This window comes from Nomia melanderi, chromosome 14 (genome assembly GCF_051020985.1).
Source record: "Nomia melanderi isolate GNS246 chromosome 14, iyNomMela1, whole genome shotgun sequence".
Lineage (NCBI taxonomy): Eukaryota > Metazoa > Arthropoda > Insecta > Hymenoptera > Halictidae > Nomia > Nomia melanderi.
This window is the reverse complement of record NC_135012.1, coordinates 2,110,618-2,127,278: the sequence shown is the minus strand read 5'-3', so window position 1 is coordinate 2,127,278 and position 16,661 is coordinate 2,110,618. Positions and strand designations below refer to the sequence as shown.

Genomic DNA, 16,661 nt, shown 5'->3' with positions numbered 1-16,661 from the left:
TTTCCTGCGAAAGTGAGTCGTCGCGTTCTCTCGCTCGTTCCGCGGCTCTTTCGCTCCAGGAATAACGAGGTAATCGTTTCTCGTGCCGTCAAGCTCGCGTTAATTAACGCCTCCGTCGTTTTGCCGCGTTTCAACCCAACCTACCGCTCCGCTCCGCTCGCTAACGCTAACGTTGAAGCCGGCCCCCGGTGGGGATAGAACAAAAGGAACGGGGAGAGAAAAAAAAAGGAACCGACGGGGAAAAAGACGGAAAATAGATGAAGAACGGCGCGCAATCGCGGCCAAGGCTTACCGAATACCTCCGTGGTGCGCGTCTTGACGAGCGGCGCGTCCGAGTTCGAGTCCACCTGCACCGTCGCCTCGCATCTTCGGCAAAATTCATCGATACAAATTAATCGTCGGTTCTTGATTCGATTATACGGCACACTAGAGTCCCTTTGTAACTCGAAAATCTCTGTAACTTACACAACTTCCGTAAAAAGACCCCTACGACTCGAATTATTTCACTCATCTTCGGTAGATACGTTTCTACTATTTTACCTTTAACCCTTTGACTGCAGACTTTGAGACACTGAGAACATCAGAACTTTTCGTTAGGTATGGATTTCTGAGAAGATATATTGAAAAAATCGAAACACTGGAATCCGCTGCATTAACCCTTTGCACTCCAGAAATTCTTCACCGGAAGTATTCAACATTTTCTAAGGAGATACAGACGACATTTCCTTAGATTGAATTAAGAAATCTCACATGCACCGAGGAAGAGAACTATTTTCTTTCAATATTTCGTACATTAACGCATTATACAAAGTTTACAGTTTCTCTGTGTCAAATCATTTGGCGACTTAGAGGCGCCTCTGGAGTGCAAAGGATTAAAACAGTATTATTTGCATTCTACATTGAATCCTTGTACATGAAAGTTTAACATCGACATGTGATATATCCGATAATCTAATAAAGCGATACTTGTAAGCGCCCATAGGCTACAGTATCGCAAGCTCGTTTTCTGAGTGCCTTTAGACGCCAACAGTAGTCAAAGGGTTAATACCAAAGTTCAGGCTCGCACTGTTTCATGCAACAACTAGTTTACAAATAAATTTCACTGGCGCAATCAAACGATTCAGCTTGTATAGCACTAGCGACGCTTTCGTCGCGAACGGAGAGATTGCCCGGGTATTACCTGACGTTTATTTTGTCGTCGCTGATGTGATCCGGCTGCAGCCGTAGTCGTAAGCTGGATATCACCGAGTAGAGTCCGTGATGGTCGAGCAGCGTTTCCGAGTCGGGCATCACCTGGAACCGACCACCGTTGGAACGCGAGGGTTCCTTACAGCTCTCCCCAGTTTTCATCGTTCTGGAGACGATCGCTGCCCTTAGGGGAGAGACAGAGAGAGAAAGAGACAGAGAGAGAGAGAGAGAGAGAGAGAGAGAGAAAGAGAGAGAGAGAGAGAGAAGAGCTTCGGATAAAAGGTTAACGCTCGAGGATCAACCAGCTGAAACTTTGGTCCACGACTTTCTTGCCCGGAGCGGACCGGAAACGAGTCTCGGATTATCGTGTATGGAGATTGCCGGTTCTCCAGCTGCGAGTCGAATTGCCGCGACAGTCGCGTTCCAACGACGACGATACGCGATTATGCGCCGCGGCCCGCGACGATGTATCGCGGATCTCGAACGCTTACGGGATATGGCACGGTATTCACGTATCCTCCGCCCGCGAATCAGAGCCGACGTAGCCGAGTTCGCTCCCGTGGGTTTCAATATTCATAAGGAATAATGTTTCGCTGATTTCACTCGCGATTGGCGCAATCTGCGCCGGGATAAGTATACGCCCGTCTGATTTAGGGGGATTAGGTCGGGCGAGTTCGCGGGGATGTGCGCCGAGTTGATCTTTGATCGGTGGCTCACGGAAGAAACTGCTTCGTTCTGCGGATCCTGCGGTTTCGAGATTCTCCAATCGAAAGCAAGTAATTCGTTCACTGCGATAGCGAAAGATTGAGGTATCGAAGGAGTCTTTAGGACTTATTAGCAAAATTTGGAGTAGGAAAGAAGAATAGTATGCGAGTTCCTTAGAATGTTAAGTCTTTATTTCCTGATTTTGTGCATTTCAATGGAATAAACGTTCTCTTTAGTTATTCAAGGATTTACGTTTCTGCGTTCTTTCTAGGTCAGGAAGCCATTCTTTTTAGCTTCTGAATCTGTCGTATCATTTCAGAAGCTAAACCGAGTTTTCCAACGCTTCTCTTCCAGATTTAACTACATTAGCTTCTAAGGAGCTCATACACTGTTCTTTACAATTCCAAATTTTAATCGAAACTCCAAAAGATTCTCTTCTCCAAAACATTAACACAAGTCGCGACAGACTCGGATCACATTTCCGGATTCCCTCTACCAGAAACGGACTGCGCGCAACTTTACCCTCCGATCAGCCCGAAAAACGGCGTGTACACTTCCGGAACTCGCGGCAAACATCCCGAGCCCCGGATCACGACGCCGGGAAACATTGCTCGTCTTCCCGGGACGACTCGTGAAGCGTTCGAGGCAATCCAATGAGACTCCGGCCGGCTTACAACACGCTTTATCCCGTCTCCGGTGACGCCGCCATCCGGTATCGCGCGTTACGCGCCGTCGGGGAGCATCGCGATCCGCTCGAGTGCAGTTATAACCGTCCAAGGGCTTCTCGCGCCGGGCTCGTGCTAATTGAAAGCGAGTCGAAGATTAAAACGCCGCTAACACAGGACACCGGGAACAATCCTTCTCCCGCGAGGCGACGCGGCGCGGTGGGAAGAGGTTAAAGGGTCGCGCTGTGGGCGACGCGACGCGGCGCGACGTGAAGACGACTACCCAGGCGGAATCTTTCGAGACTCGTGACGAGGAAACGTTTTCGAAACAATATTGCTCGCGTTAAGTGCCGCGCTAAACTCGCTCAACTCCTAATGGACATCGTCGAGAAGGTTGGCAAGTTTTCCAACGGAGGAAGCGGGCGTAACGCGTGGGGCGGCCGGGCTGCCGGCTGGGTGGCACGCGGGAACGAACGGATAAGAAGGAGGAAAGTTTTCGAGCCGGCGGCAGCCGCGTCGGGCGGCCGGGCTCGATTCGCTGCGAAGCCCTAAAGGTGCGCCCGGCAGCTCATCGGGGCGCAGTCTTCGAGGCCGCGACGCGCGAACGACCCGGACGCGGTTGTCTGCGAGCTGGAAGCTCGCATCAACCGCTCGCCACTTTGCGGATTATATTTAAATCGTTCCGACGCGGCGATCGCCGGGAATTGGCCCGGGAAACGTCGTCGACCCGGGGACGCGCGCGTTTCTCGCCGATGTCTCGCCCAAGAGCGAGCCGTTCGACGAGGAAATTCGATTCCTCTCGCCTTCGCGCGAAGTAATTAACAATTAACCGAATTGGACGAGTTTCGTACCTCGAACGAATCGTTCCCGACGCTCCCTCGTTCTTTCTAAGAAAAATACGACGCTCGGCGTCTTACCGCGTCTAACGCGAGCGGCGTCACGTTCACGCGCGTCTGCTCTGCACGCGGGTTTCGGCGACGTTCGTTAATTGGCGCTTTGGCTCATCAAGCATCGCGTTGCCGGTCGCCTGTCGCTCGTCGCAGTCGGCGACGATGTTCTCTCATACCCTGCTTCGGTTAACGATCCTTTCCATCCTGCCATTTACTCCCTCTCTATCTCTCTCTCTCTCTCTCTCTCTCTCTCTCTTTCTGTCTGTCTCTTTCTCTATCTCTCTCTCTCCCTGTATCCACCGTTTTCTCCCTTTAGACTGTCTTGTTCGGCGGAACGTGCAGGTACTACTATCCCTGGCTTACTAACGAAATCCTCGGTCGACGATTGCTTACCACGTCGCCCGCGAAGGCAGTTGAATTTGGGTGACGCGAGCTTTTTAGCGGAGTCAGAGATCGAGTTCCGAAGAGTTGAATCGTCACTTGAATCGTTAAAGCCGGAGTTATCTAGGTCTGATTGATAATTGCGAAAGGGGAAGCACTTGAGCACTTCTTGATTTCTAAAAGTTATAAATCTATCACGAGTTAAGTACACAATTCTATGTATCCACACGCAATGCTAGATATTAACCCCTTGCACTCCGCTGTCGTCGTTACAGTTCTTAATAAAACACTTTATCCCTTTGCGGACGAAGTTTCTCCGAACTATACAAAACCTTTCGTAGATTCTGCCAAATTACACATTGAACGTCTAAATAATATGGAACAAGGAAATCATGTACTGGTTTCTTGCTGTTTGAGCAGTTGAATCATTTGTTTGCAACTTAGTATTACAAACATGGAAGTCTAATCTCGGTAAACTGTCAACATTCGTCCGCAAAGGGTTAAAACGTATACACGTTCGTTTCAACGACAAATGTTCAGTCGTTCACAGAGGCTTGCTCCATTATAAATACTCACGGTAAAAATAACTCGGGGTGACAGAGAGGTTACATTAAAAATTGCTCGGAATGCGAATGGTTGAACGTGTCAAAGTCATCATCGATTATATATCGATAACGTGAATGTTACAGTCCGATTCGTTGAAACTTAACACTTTACCGGCCGCACATTTATCGCAGCGCCGTTAGTTAGAACGCAGCAGAAGATAGTTTCAAACTAACAGCAGAAGCATCTGCTAAACCCCTTGGGGTACTATTTACTTTCGTTACTAAGCTCGTGTAATATGTTACTATAGACAATTCGAAAGAAACACAACAAAATTTTCCATTCTACTTCAGGTGGAAATTTCATTTGAAGATAATACATTGATGATAGCAAAATAGTTTGCTTTGATCCGTGGGTAATGAACAACATTACTTCTTGTTAACCCTCTATGGGCCGAATTTTGTTTCGTGATTATAACAAAATTTATGCAGTATGAAATTAATAAATATCAACATATGAACACAAATTAACAATGTATTCAATAGTTCCAACGGTTTGTTGAAACGAATATATTTTGTAACTTTGAAATTACAACGACGTTGAACGTAAACGCCTGTGTGCACAAAAGTTTAAGTTGGTTAATTATTTAATGTCGTTTGTCATTTTGCAATAAACAATTAAATACGTCAATTTAACTCGTATATTAATGTTGTGACTTCAAAGTCACTCGTCATTGTACGGCAACGGGTTAAAAGATTTTGACAAAAGATAATCTGGTAAATTGGAGAACAGTGGAAGCAATTGTTTCTCTGAAAACGGCATCAATATGTATTCCTATACAATCATCGTAATGATAATCACGCGTACGTGACAGTGGCCGGTAAAGTGTTAACGACAAGTTGGCGCACTTGAAATTCCCGTTTCACGGGAACGAATCCGGGGCGAAAAAAAAATAATGCAGCTCGGCCTCCGGTCGGAGGATTTCGGTTACCCGTTCCCCTTTCCCCTCCTCGATGTTTCTTTTTCGGCTCACCTGCTCGCCATTGATAAACCACGTGAGATTCGCGGCCGGATGAGACTTGCCGCTGGTGCAATTCAGGTCGAGCACGTCGCCGGTAGCGTAAATCTTCTCCTCCCCGGTTATCGTCGGCCCATCTTGCGGAAGAACTGCAACGTAGAGACGTTTACGCGCGATCGCTTTTAGTTCGGCGTATCCGGGCACGGTTTTTAATAAACGGCTCCTCTCCTCCCGGTTACGAGGGGGTTCACGCGAGCACGACGGAGAACGGAGGGATCAGCGGGATGAGGAGAGGATCCTGCCTCGTTAACGACAGGCTTGTCTGACGACGGAAAACGCTTCCCCGACTCTGTTCCGACTCGATACCCGGGCGCGATTAACCGTCTTCCCGGAGAGCCTGGCTCGCGTTCATCCGATAACGCCCGTTATTATTTATTTGTCCCCGGTTGGATTAAGCCGGGGGACAGCCGCGAGAATGAAAATGAAAAAAAGGGAGCGACAGGGAATGCATAATTACGCGGGCAATTCGAATCGCGACGCGGATGCGATAATAATAGTAATGCCTTTTTCGGATTAACCCCTTATGATTTATGCAGCGGCCGCATTGAATCGAGACTTGCTTCGCCGGCGTTGCCCACCGCAAAGGAATTACACGTTCTTTGTAGACGTATCCATTTATCGCGATGAATGAATGTGTATTTATTTAAATTTCGCATAAAATTTTCATCGCCGACCGAGCCAAAGGGGCTCGTTCCGTAATGAAAACGTGGAATGATGGGAAAGAGGGCCAGGAGCGGGGAGAGAGCACAAAAGTCGACGCGGAATAAAGGCCGGGGCAAATAGTAACGAATTAATAGATACGCGAACGGAAGTGGAATAAAGTAATACACAATGGGCGAAATTGTAATGAATAAAAATAACGAAACAAAAGGTACTCGACGCGGGGGGGGGGGGGGCGGTAGTGGTAGTTTCGGCGGTGTGCAACAAACCGGTGTTATTAAACCGCGCCCGCGTGAACGCGACAGAATTAGACGAAGGTACACTTTATGAAGCATTAAATAAGCATTAAGCGGCCGTTAAAAGTGAAATACATTTCCCGGGGAACTATAATCTTTCAATAAAACGTTGCGCCGGCACGCGGCGATTAATGGTGCCGGTGAAGCGACAAACGAGAAAGATTCCCTAAAAATCTCCCCGCGCCGCGTTAATAACGACAGCTCGATCGCTCGAGTAATTCTTTTATTATCGTCGCGTGTTCCGTATCTTTCGCGATACCGATACCGGGGACTATTTGAAATTCCAGTGAAATTGTTTATGCCATTGTAGCTTATACCCTACGAGTGCTACGGACGCGTAAAATCCGCGGTCTCTCGGTAATAAATTCCTCCGATCACTCCGGCAGCGCGGCGTACGGCCGCGAAACTCTCCGCCAAACGAAATATCGAGCGTCATTCTTCTATTTTTTCGTAAGGCCGATGATGCTTCCGAGTATCGGAGAAAGCTACTCGGCGGTTCGTTCCTCTTTCGTGCTCGCGACGCGACGATGCACACGCCGGACACCCCTTTTTCCCCGACGAGAATAATGCTGGGATTCCTCGCGTTCCCGGACTGCCGTTTAATCCCGAGCTTTCGGTTCACGACGTCGCGATCTCGATAAAAGCTCGTTCTCTCGCGAAGCCTTCGAAGCTGTCGCGACGCTTCGTTTAGAATATTCAACGAAGCCATTCGCGACTGCGATTGGATTGATCCTTCCGAGCCGCTCCCTTCCCGCGTGCTCGCGTGCACGCGGATACCCGGCGCGAGTTTACAATGCCAGCGCGGAATCCTTTCTACCTATTTTCCGCCTCTCCGCGATTCTTTCCGTTGAACATTTCGGATTTCCGGGGACAACAAATATTGAAACTATTGCTGAAAAATAGAAGACTCCGATTCGTTCTCCGATAGAATTCAGACGCTCGGGTCGACGTAACGGAGAAGACAGTCGAATAATACGTAGCGTTACGAATTAGCTTGATCAAGATCGTTAATTGCGTTGTCTATCTTGTTACGGAGCAGTTCGACGGATAATCCGAGGAAATTCGAAGTTCCCTGGAACGAATTACCGTGAAGCGAAGTTCAATTTTCTTTCGACGAATTCCTCGATTTAATTACCCGTGTCATTACCTTGATAGCGATATCTTGGCCACGTTAAATTCCGCGTAACGATATTCATGGAGCGCACCGCGAGCACGCGAGACGTCCGATCGAGCGTCGAACGGGCAAAAAGAGACGTGGAAGTCGGTAATTAATCTCCGATATCTCCGTGTTTCTTCCGACCGAAGGGCCGCCCGTGTAAATTGGCAATCGACGCGCGAGTTCGTTCACCGTTCACGGCGAGTCGCGGCGGACTTGTTGCCGTGTTCTTCCCCCCGCGGACGGGAAAAAAATGGCATCGCGCGGGCAAAGAACGGAATCGCCGGGAAAGGTGGGACACAACGGGGAAAAACGCGGAAATGGAGCGGAGTGCCGGCAGCGGGGGAGGGGAGAGGAAGGGATAGAGATGAGTGGTCGTGAGGCGAACGATGCCCCCGGGTTATTTGCAACGTACAAAATTTTCCACGAGCTCGGTAAAGTAACGGTAATGGCGGGTACCTGGCGGGTTATCGATCGTACATGCCTCGAGAACGCGGCCAGACTGCGAGAAAGGAAAGACAGTGTTAAGAATCGACTGTAACGCGTTTCTTAGAGTCGAGCCGAACCGACATTACCGGGGGAATCAATTAAGATGACAGTCTACTTCGGAGGTATTTTCAGTGTTACGGGACAGCGTTTCAGCGGCGGTCGTAAAATATTACTCGCTGCGAGTCGCGCGGAGATCTCTCGTGGTAGATAGACGTGTTCACGCGTGCAACGATTTAGAATTTATTTATTTACTTAATTACTTCTGATGTGTTCCTTTACTCGGCTATTTGCTCGTAACATTTTCGTTTAGTTAGTCACTCATCCCGTTTCACGAATGAAACTATTTCTCTATTGCCTTCGAATGAACCAGTGTTGTAAACATTTGATGGTCTTTATAATCTATACAGGGTGTTTCAAAATCACGGTACAACTTGTATAATTCCGTACGATCATCTAAACGACAACGTTCAGCCTTTCCGCGAACGCAAAAGATCGATGAAATCATTTGTCTAGTCTTCTATTCGAATGAACCAGAATTCTAAACATTCGATGATCTCTATAATCTCTACAGGATGATTCAAATTCAAGTTCAGCCTCGACTATTCCATACAATCATCTAAACGACAACGTACAGCCTTTCCGCGACGCAGAAGGATCGCGGGCAGCCTGCGATCCATCGTCCCCGCGGCCTGTCCGCGACGTCGGTCCCGTCGCGACGGTTTTACGGTCCGAGCCGTCTCACGACACCCTCTCGGCTCTCCTCCCACGTCCGCTCGTTTCAAGTTTGCCGCATCCCACCCGGCTTTGCGTCCGTCCGCAGCACGCGTTACGACTCAAGACTTACGAGGCCGTAACGTTTATCGCGCGTTCCGGCTCGTCTTTACGCGACGCTAAAATTTGACGCTCGCTGATCGAACAGCGGTGTCTCCCGTCTCCGTTTCCGTTCCAACCGTCCGAGCGAAATCCGACGACGGACCCGACGGTCGCCGGGACAAATCCTACCGTCGAACAAGTGAAAATCTTCGACCCTACTGGACGCCGTCGACGTTTGCGGGAACGGACGGCGGCGAACGTCGCAGTCGGTCCGACGAAGGATCGTGGGAACTCGTGAACGAGGAACCGCTTTACTCGAATTACGGCCGTTCGATGGGCCGCGATCAAAGGATCATTAATTAGCGGGACAGACGACCGAGCGACGGAAACCTGGGGGAAGGAGCGGCGTTTCTCTCTCACCTACGACTTCCATGTTGGCCTCGGCGTTCACCGAGTGGAAGTTCGGCCCTTCGGCGCTCACCTCGCACCTGTACCGCCCCCTCGTGTGCAGGCTCGCGTCCTGCAGCAGGACCTGCTGGTGGTCCGACCGAAGATGCTGAAACAGAACCAGTGTCGCAGATTTCGTGAGCTTGCTTTACGACGCGCACGTGATTTCCCGGCATTTCGGGGACTGGATATCGGCGGAGTTTGCGGGTCGCTTCGCTCGGTTTGTCTTCAGCGATTTGTTTCGGGAATGTGAAGGGAATGGTTTCTCAGTGGAATGGCTACGGGGAACGATGTAACTGAGGTTTCTGGTACGCGGAGATAAGTGATTACTTAAAAAGTATTGGTGATAGAAAAGGATGCTCCGGTAAAAATTGTAAGGTATAGAGCTGACCATATTGTCGAGTCGCGAAGTCGTTTTAAGAGGGCTATGGACGAAACCTCCTGCGAGGCACATTAGAGCCCTGGGTATTTTTACCATAGCAGGAATAAAAGCCCAAGGAACCGTTACTTCGCTAATTTAGTCGCAGTTGCTTCGGCACGTTTTGCCAGTTTTGTAGATTTACCATAGTTTTAACCTTACATCTGTTTGCCAGAAGTCGAGACGATTCTTAGTTTTATTATTCGCTATGGTCAGTGACAAGAACGCTCGGGACCCTTGCGTGGGTCACCCGGGGACTGCGATCGGCAACCCCTCTAGGATCACTGGTTGAGGGGAAGTTAGTCCCACTCGAAGGAATTTGTTTGTACGCGCCTACTTCCTTGGAAGGCTGCGAATCAGGCAGACTTCAAATTTTGCACACGCTTGCCCAAAGGTTTATAAAAACCTACGCAAGATACGGAGACGATAGATGTGCAAGACAGATTCAAGCTAGATAAACGAGACGGAGTACACAGACGTCGTTGTAGACACTCGCCGCTGGCGAATATTACTGAATTCTCTTAACAAACAGCAAGTTATTTCCACTGAAGTAAATATTAATACAGTCCACTTCCAATTAGTCGCACAAAGTTAAGTCGGCCTGCGACGTACGGGTTTCACTATCAAAATTTCGAAATAGAAAACGTGTACTCAACCCATATGGTGATTTTTCTTTACATTATGGGGATATGAAGTTGTGCAATGGATATTTTGCGTTTCGATTGGGAACCAATTTTCGTTATGCAGATAGAATTTTGGGGTTGTCACAGACAGCGTGACGCGTCGAAATGGCGACTGATTCTTCTGTTTGCAATTATTGAGGATAACAGACGTTTCTCTGAGAATTGACTAAAGAAATTGTCCAAGTAAAGTCAATACTAAATCAATTGAAGTTCCAATAGATGCACTCGGAGTGTCTACACAGAAATTTCAGAAAGTCCGTCGAACCGTTCGGCAGTTTTAGCGTTGGAGTTCCGAGGAAAGTGCTAATAGTAAAATGTTTTACTGCGAATATCCTAAACGGATGCACTGGGGAAACGGGGTTAATACTAGCCTGCGGATCCGAACGCAGAATAAAAATTCGCGAAAGCGCCGGGAGGGAACGAGATTCGAGTGGAATCTAATTTTTATTGAGAATCTTGGATCCTTATGTTTTTCGGAACGTCGCGAACGCGTGGAATCCGTTGTCTGTTTATTCCTTACTTCGATTATTTCCGTTCACCGGTTGGTCTCGTCGCGCGACGATTTTCCAGACCGTGCAGCCGTTATTTATTTAGGCAGCTGGATCTCGAAAGTTGTTTCGCCATTAATCGTTCCCGTGGAGGTGAATTATGCATTCATGTATTCGGTGTACCGGTTCCCCGTTGGTTGATGTGTGTCAAGTGTAAGTACTTACAAGGTGTTCTCGAAGCGATCACTTATTTAGCGAAGTATTTAGTTGTACATTCTTGGGCCACGGTATCTCGTACGTTTCGAACGGAATATGTTAATTCGTTGAACAGCGCGGTTAACAAGTTTAATCACGAGTTTCCACGTGTCTGATCTTGGCGGTCCGAGCCCCGGCTGCGTCGTACACAGATCCAGTTCCCTTAAATCCCTCAATAATTCACGCGCAGCCTGGTTTCCCGGTCCTGTTTTATGGAACTGTCTTTCAGACTGTTCCCCAATCTCGCTAGCAAACCGCGGCTGTTCATGTAAAATAAAGTATCCACGGTGTAATTTACGGAGACCGAAGTCAAGCAAAAATCCATCTCCTCTATCAACGAAGTTACTCCCGCGTCGCATCGACAAGCTAATTATCCACGTTTAATCTGAACGCATTCGGTTAATCCGTGAAACACTCGAAACGCTTCGCTGATTACGCGAACCCAAAAAGAACCTACCAAACCGTACAATCACTTTAAGTATACCTTCAACTGTTCCTCAGTCCTCTGACCCATCCCCATCGAACAGAATGACTTCGGTGCACTTGCACATATACGAGAAGCATAGAAATACAAAAATACACCGATACTCAACGGAATTAACACTAGAACTACCGAGCATTTAATGCGATTAATATGCAATTAATAAAAACTGTAACAATAGATTATTCCCAGTTCCTTCAGATATTCATTATAGTACTCAAATGAAACTATTTACTTTCAAGATCATTTCAAATACTCAATGCTTTTAACACTAGATTTACGGAACCCGTCAATTTAACGGATATTGAACTTTTTAAACATTATTCAGTAATAGTTTCAGTCGATTTTGATTCGTGCAATTAGGTGAATACGCATTGTAATGTTCTAGTTTTTAAACTACAATTTTCTCGATTTATATAGACGAACGCGTAGTTTTCTAAGAATAATAGAATAAAGTGTAGAATAAACGTCCGTAAATCTAGTGTTGAGATATCAATAATTACGAAATAAAAACGTTGAAACCAGTCATTTTGACTGGTACAGTAGTTGTAGTGTTAATAAATTAATCCTACAGTACCAACGAAGGATCCGAGATTTCCATGGTCCATTCGAAGAGAATCCTCCACGCGATGCATTTCTTACGCGAGCGAAGCTCGCCGCTGCGTGCCCATCGAGTCCCGCAGCCAACAATCGACGTCGCTCGATAAATTCTCGAAAAACTAATTGCCCCCGTCGCGCCCCCTCCCGCCCCCCGTCGCAGAGTACGCTTTATCTTTCAGAGGGGATCCCGTGGCCGCGACAGTGGAGATCGATGCCGTCCTCGTCCGCCGCGCGCTACTTCTCTCCGCGCCGTGGCGGCCGTCTACGAAAACCTTTTGACTCTTTGACCGGCCCCCGTCCCCGTGACCCCCCGATTCGCCCACGGGAAACCCGATTCGTTCGCGGCGGGAAACGTCGCTCGACGGGTTCTTGCGTCCCGACGGCACCCCGCGTCCGCGTCGCTCGAAATTATTCTTCGCGGACGGAATATCACGCTATTAGGCGAGTAAGAGGCTTACGGGCTTATATCGATTTATTGCCATAGTTGCCGGAGAGGCTGCCGGAACGCAGCCGGAGCTTACCAACGGCGAGATGCATGGCGGGTCCATTGGCGAGCACGAAAACGTCGCTGGTTCAGCGGCTTGATCCGTGCTGCGTGTCAGGAACGTGGCGAACGGGTCCTGCGCGAGGATCTGCGACGGCTGGCTTGGTGTTTGGGTTAGGTTAGGTTCGAGAGATGGGATATTTGGTTCGAAGGAATTGTTACATCGGTGTAAGGGAATCTTAATGAAGGGAAAGTCGAACGTTAATCGTTTGCGTTTCGATCGGTAGATTCTCTACACGTTGGATGCTATGGGGTCAATGGTGACTTGAACTAAATGGAATTACTGTAGTTCATTCGAGCAAATGATTATTTGGAAGGTTTCTATGTTACAAGGAATATTAACACAGCTGAATGTCGCATTAGGCAACACTATTTATAATATATAAATGTTTTCAAATAATCGTTTAATTGAGTGAACTACAATATAATAATTCGGTTGGAAAAAATTCTAAATACTGCGATCGTTCTGTTCTCCATTTCTAAGCAGGTACTAATAACACTAAATAATTAGACGAATACTTCATTTGATTCTACGAACCGATAGGCACTTTTAAGAAGTGTAGTAAAGAATCGCGGTCACGTTGCTTCAAACGGTTAACACTACGTTTACAGAACGCGTCAAGTTGACGCATATTGGATTTTAGAAATATTATTTTGTAAATGTTTACGCCGATTTCGATTGATGCTATCATACTGACATGTACCCTAATTACCTACTATCAAATCTCCAGTTTCTACAATCTAAATAAACGAGCATCAATTCTTTTAGGAATAGTAGAATGAAGTGTACAATAAATGCCCGTAAACCTAGTGTTAATGCAGTGATATTTGCAGTGATATCTGCAATATAACGCAAAGCAATTGATAGATTATTTTCATTTTCTACGCTTTCCTCCGCGAAATCGCACTCAACGTGATATCAGAAAGAATCTACGTTTATAGGAGTAATTACGAGGATAGTATATTAAGATAGCCACTGAAATCAATTAGGAATATGGATATTTGAGGATATAAATGAGACCCATCTCTGGAATCATTCTATCGGTAGATCTGTTCCAGCTTCTCCATTTCCTCCATAATCGAATTGTACAGAATAAGGAACCAGTTAGATCATCGCCGAATCTTCCGCGTTCGAAACTTCTAAACGTAGCGACTCGAAACTTACCCGGTGAAGTATCAACGTCGCTCCGCGCGGTTTCCGCGGAAAGAAATCATACATAAATTAAGGGAGCAATTTCAATAACGCTCTCTACATTGGATTCCAATATTTTATCGTTGAATATGAAATTTTATAATTCCGCTGCCTTAGCGACTGATTTCCTCTCGGCCGTTAAAGTGTCTCCCGCGCTTTACGAGGAGCTTCGATTCGGAAGGGGTTGCCGGGGGTTCGCGAAAAACGCGCGGTTTCGCGTGCTCAGATGTGTCTAACCGCGGGATGGGCGGCGCGTCGCTGCGAGGAAGGTTAAGATTGTGCCGCGAAGAGAATTATTCCGGTACGTAGAGGGAGAATATCAGCGTCGCTTCCCGAACGAAGCAACGAGATTACTCGTTTACCGAGTTAATAAGGAAAGACGGAGCGGAGGCGACCGCTCGCGATCTCTCCGCGGAAATTCAGTATCCGGTGTCGGTGCGCCCCCGGCTTTGTCGCTTCAACGTCCCCCGAGAAGGGGCGGCTACGGAAGGGAGAGAACACCCGGCGAGAGAGGGAAGACCCGCAATAGATGGAATCGCGACGCTGATAATCCATTTAGCTCTCTGCGCGCGACTCTTTTCACTTTTGCGTCACGAATATTTCGTTCTTCCCCCGTCCCAGTTCCCAGTCTTCCCTCTGTCCCTTAGAGCTGATGGATCCATTCGAATCCAGCCTCTTGTTCTTTGCCCGGCGAATGCTCCCGGAGCCGTCTGCCTCCGTTTTAACGGCGCTGCATGTATAAATAGGGCCGGAGTTCATTGATTAGATATATTTAGCGGAGTGAATTTAAACGCGACGAAAGCTTGTTACCGCCGTTGCTCGGCAACCTCTCGACAAACAATTCGCCTGTTAATATTTCAACCTGTCGATGGGAATAATAGAACAATGGGTTGGAAAAAAATACTAAACACCGGTGGCAAATATAAGGAACATTAGTCTTTATACTGTTGTTGTCTATGGAGGGTACTCGAACGTTACGCGTGATTTTAAGATTTATCTACCCATGTTTCTAAATTTCTATTGTGTCATGGTACATGGTCATGAATGTTTCGAACCGACTGGACCACGAGAATCACGTGATTCCGAAAGTGTGTACGTGACTGGGGGAATGCTAGCTATGGATGCAAGGGATAGGAGGGATGTTTGCAAAGAGGAGAATGATTAGGGATGACTTCGATGTGTATGCGACTCAAGTGGCAGTATGGAAGGCAATAAGATATGATAAGCTAAGAGATTACGCGAGAGTATTGCAAGCGATCTATCAGATTACATTCTTCTCATTTAACCCTTTGCACTCGAAAGTTTTTCGCTAGAAATATTCAATATTTTCCGATGAGATACAGACGATGTCCTTTGAAACTAATTAATGAGAAAACACGTATAAATTAAGAAGGAAAGTTATTTTATTTCAATATTTCAATATTGATTTTCAATAATTTTGCAAATCAAATCAAGTGGTGACTGAGAGTCACCTCTCGAGTGCAAAGGGTTAATCATTCCACTTTGATCAACTGTATTTGATCAACTAACCAAGACCAAACTCTGTAAGGCCGGGGAAACATGTTTTGAAAAATAAAGCGCTTTTTATCTATTTATTTCAACGCGAGTTCTGACGATTCCCACACAGTCACATTCATGATTCTACAGAGACAGACAGAAAAATCAGCAACCTAGTCTCGCAACCTCCAACCTCGAAAAGACTCCGAAGCAGCCACGCCTCGTTCCCGTAAACACTCGGCCGCAGCGCGTGCACGAACATCGCGTCGGACGCAAACTTCGCCGATCGGCAAATCGATTTACGCCGGTGGAGGAAAGTTACAGCGGAAAACAAGGAAACGCTCGCCGCGGTAGCGCTCGAAATGCCTGCGGAATCGCGTTACCCGTCGAAATAACGAGGTAATCTCGCCGGGCGGAAGCCGGCGCAGCCCGAGTCGCGCGTTTCCGTTTCCGTGGTCCGAGTGGAAACGCTCCGCGTACTTAGGGAATACGTCGCGTCACATCGGGACGTGACTCGCGATCGAAGCCGCGGACAATCGTAGGGAGAAAGTTGCGAGAAAGAATTCGGCGACCGCTCCGAAAAGTTTCCTCGGTCTCGGTGTTCGCCGGGAACTTTCCCGTCGATCCGTTCGAGTGGATAACGACAAAGACTGTTTCCCCGCCGCCGAGGCTAGAAGAGAATTAACCCCTGACGGGAGACCGGGGGAACGATCTCCGCGCGTCCGGCGGAATACCGGTGTCTCTCGGATCGCGGCGATCCAGCGGCGCGTTTGACGGATAATCGCGGCTTTCCCGGGAAGATGGGCGAGAGGGATCGCCGCGCAGTCGCCGGATAAATAAATCAGCGCGAGCGTTTCGGAATACCTCGGAGAGACGCTAAAAATTCTTCCACCCGGCAGAAATGAACGGTGCGTTACGTAACGCGGCACGAACCGGCGAACAAGAGGGAAAATTAAAAGTCGAACGGGTAACCTCTTCGGCGCCCGTTCCCCGGCGGCGTCCTCGAAATATACGACTCTGCCCGCTAAATCCACTTAATTCCTGCTACTCCAATAAGTGTCACGAGAGCCGTACCCCGAAGCGGCCGTTGCCTCCCGGCGGGGGTGAAAAGACACGCTCGCTTTTGTCCACGGAGAAATTTCTTTGTCGATATCGGAGAGCCATTGGACCGAGCCAGATTAATAGCCGTGCT

At 47.9% G+C, this 16,661-nt stretch overlaps 2 protein-coding genes across 6 annotated transcripts in view; one reads left to right on the top strand and one right to left on the bottom strand.

Annotated features, from left to right (window-relative positions):
• Positions 1–16,661, bottom strand: part of LOC116426975 (cell adhesion molecule 1-like) — a 79,092-nt gene that overhangs the window by 5,989 nt on the left and 56,442 nt on the right. Inside the window, exons 5-8 of the mRNA XM_031976753.2 lie at positions 9,285–9,420; positions 5,406–5,539; positions 1,181–1,293; positions 293–366 (exon numbers count right to left, since the gene is read on the bottom strand). Of these exons, the coding sequence (XP_031832613.1) occupies positions 293–366; positions 1,181–1,293; positions 5,406–5,539; positions 9,285–9,420 (457 nt within the window). The remainder of the gene's footprint in view (positions 1–292; positions 367–1,180; positions 1,294–5,405; positions 5,540–9,284; positions 9,421–16,661) is intronic.
• Positions 1–16,661, top strand: part of zuc (Mitochondrial cardiolipin hydrolase zuc) — a 122,212-nt gene that overhangs the window by 77,610 nt on the left and 27,941 nt on the right. The window lies entirely within an intron of this gene.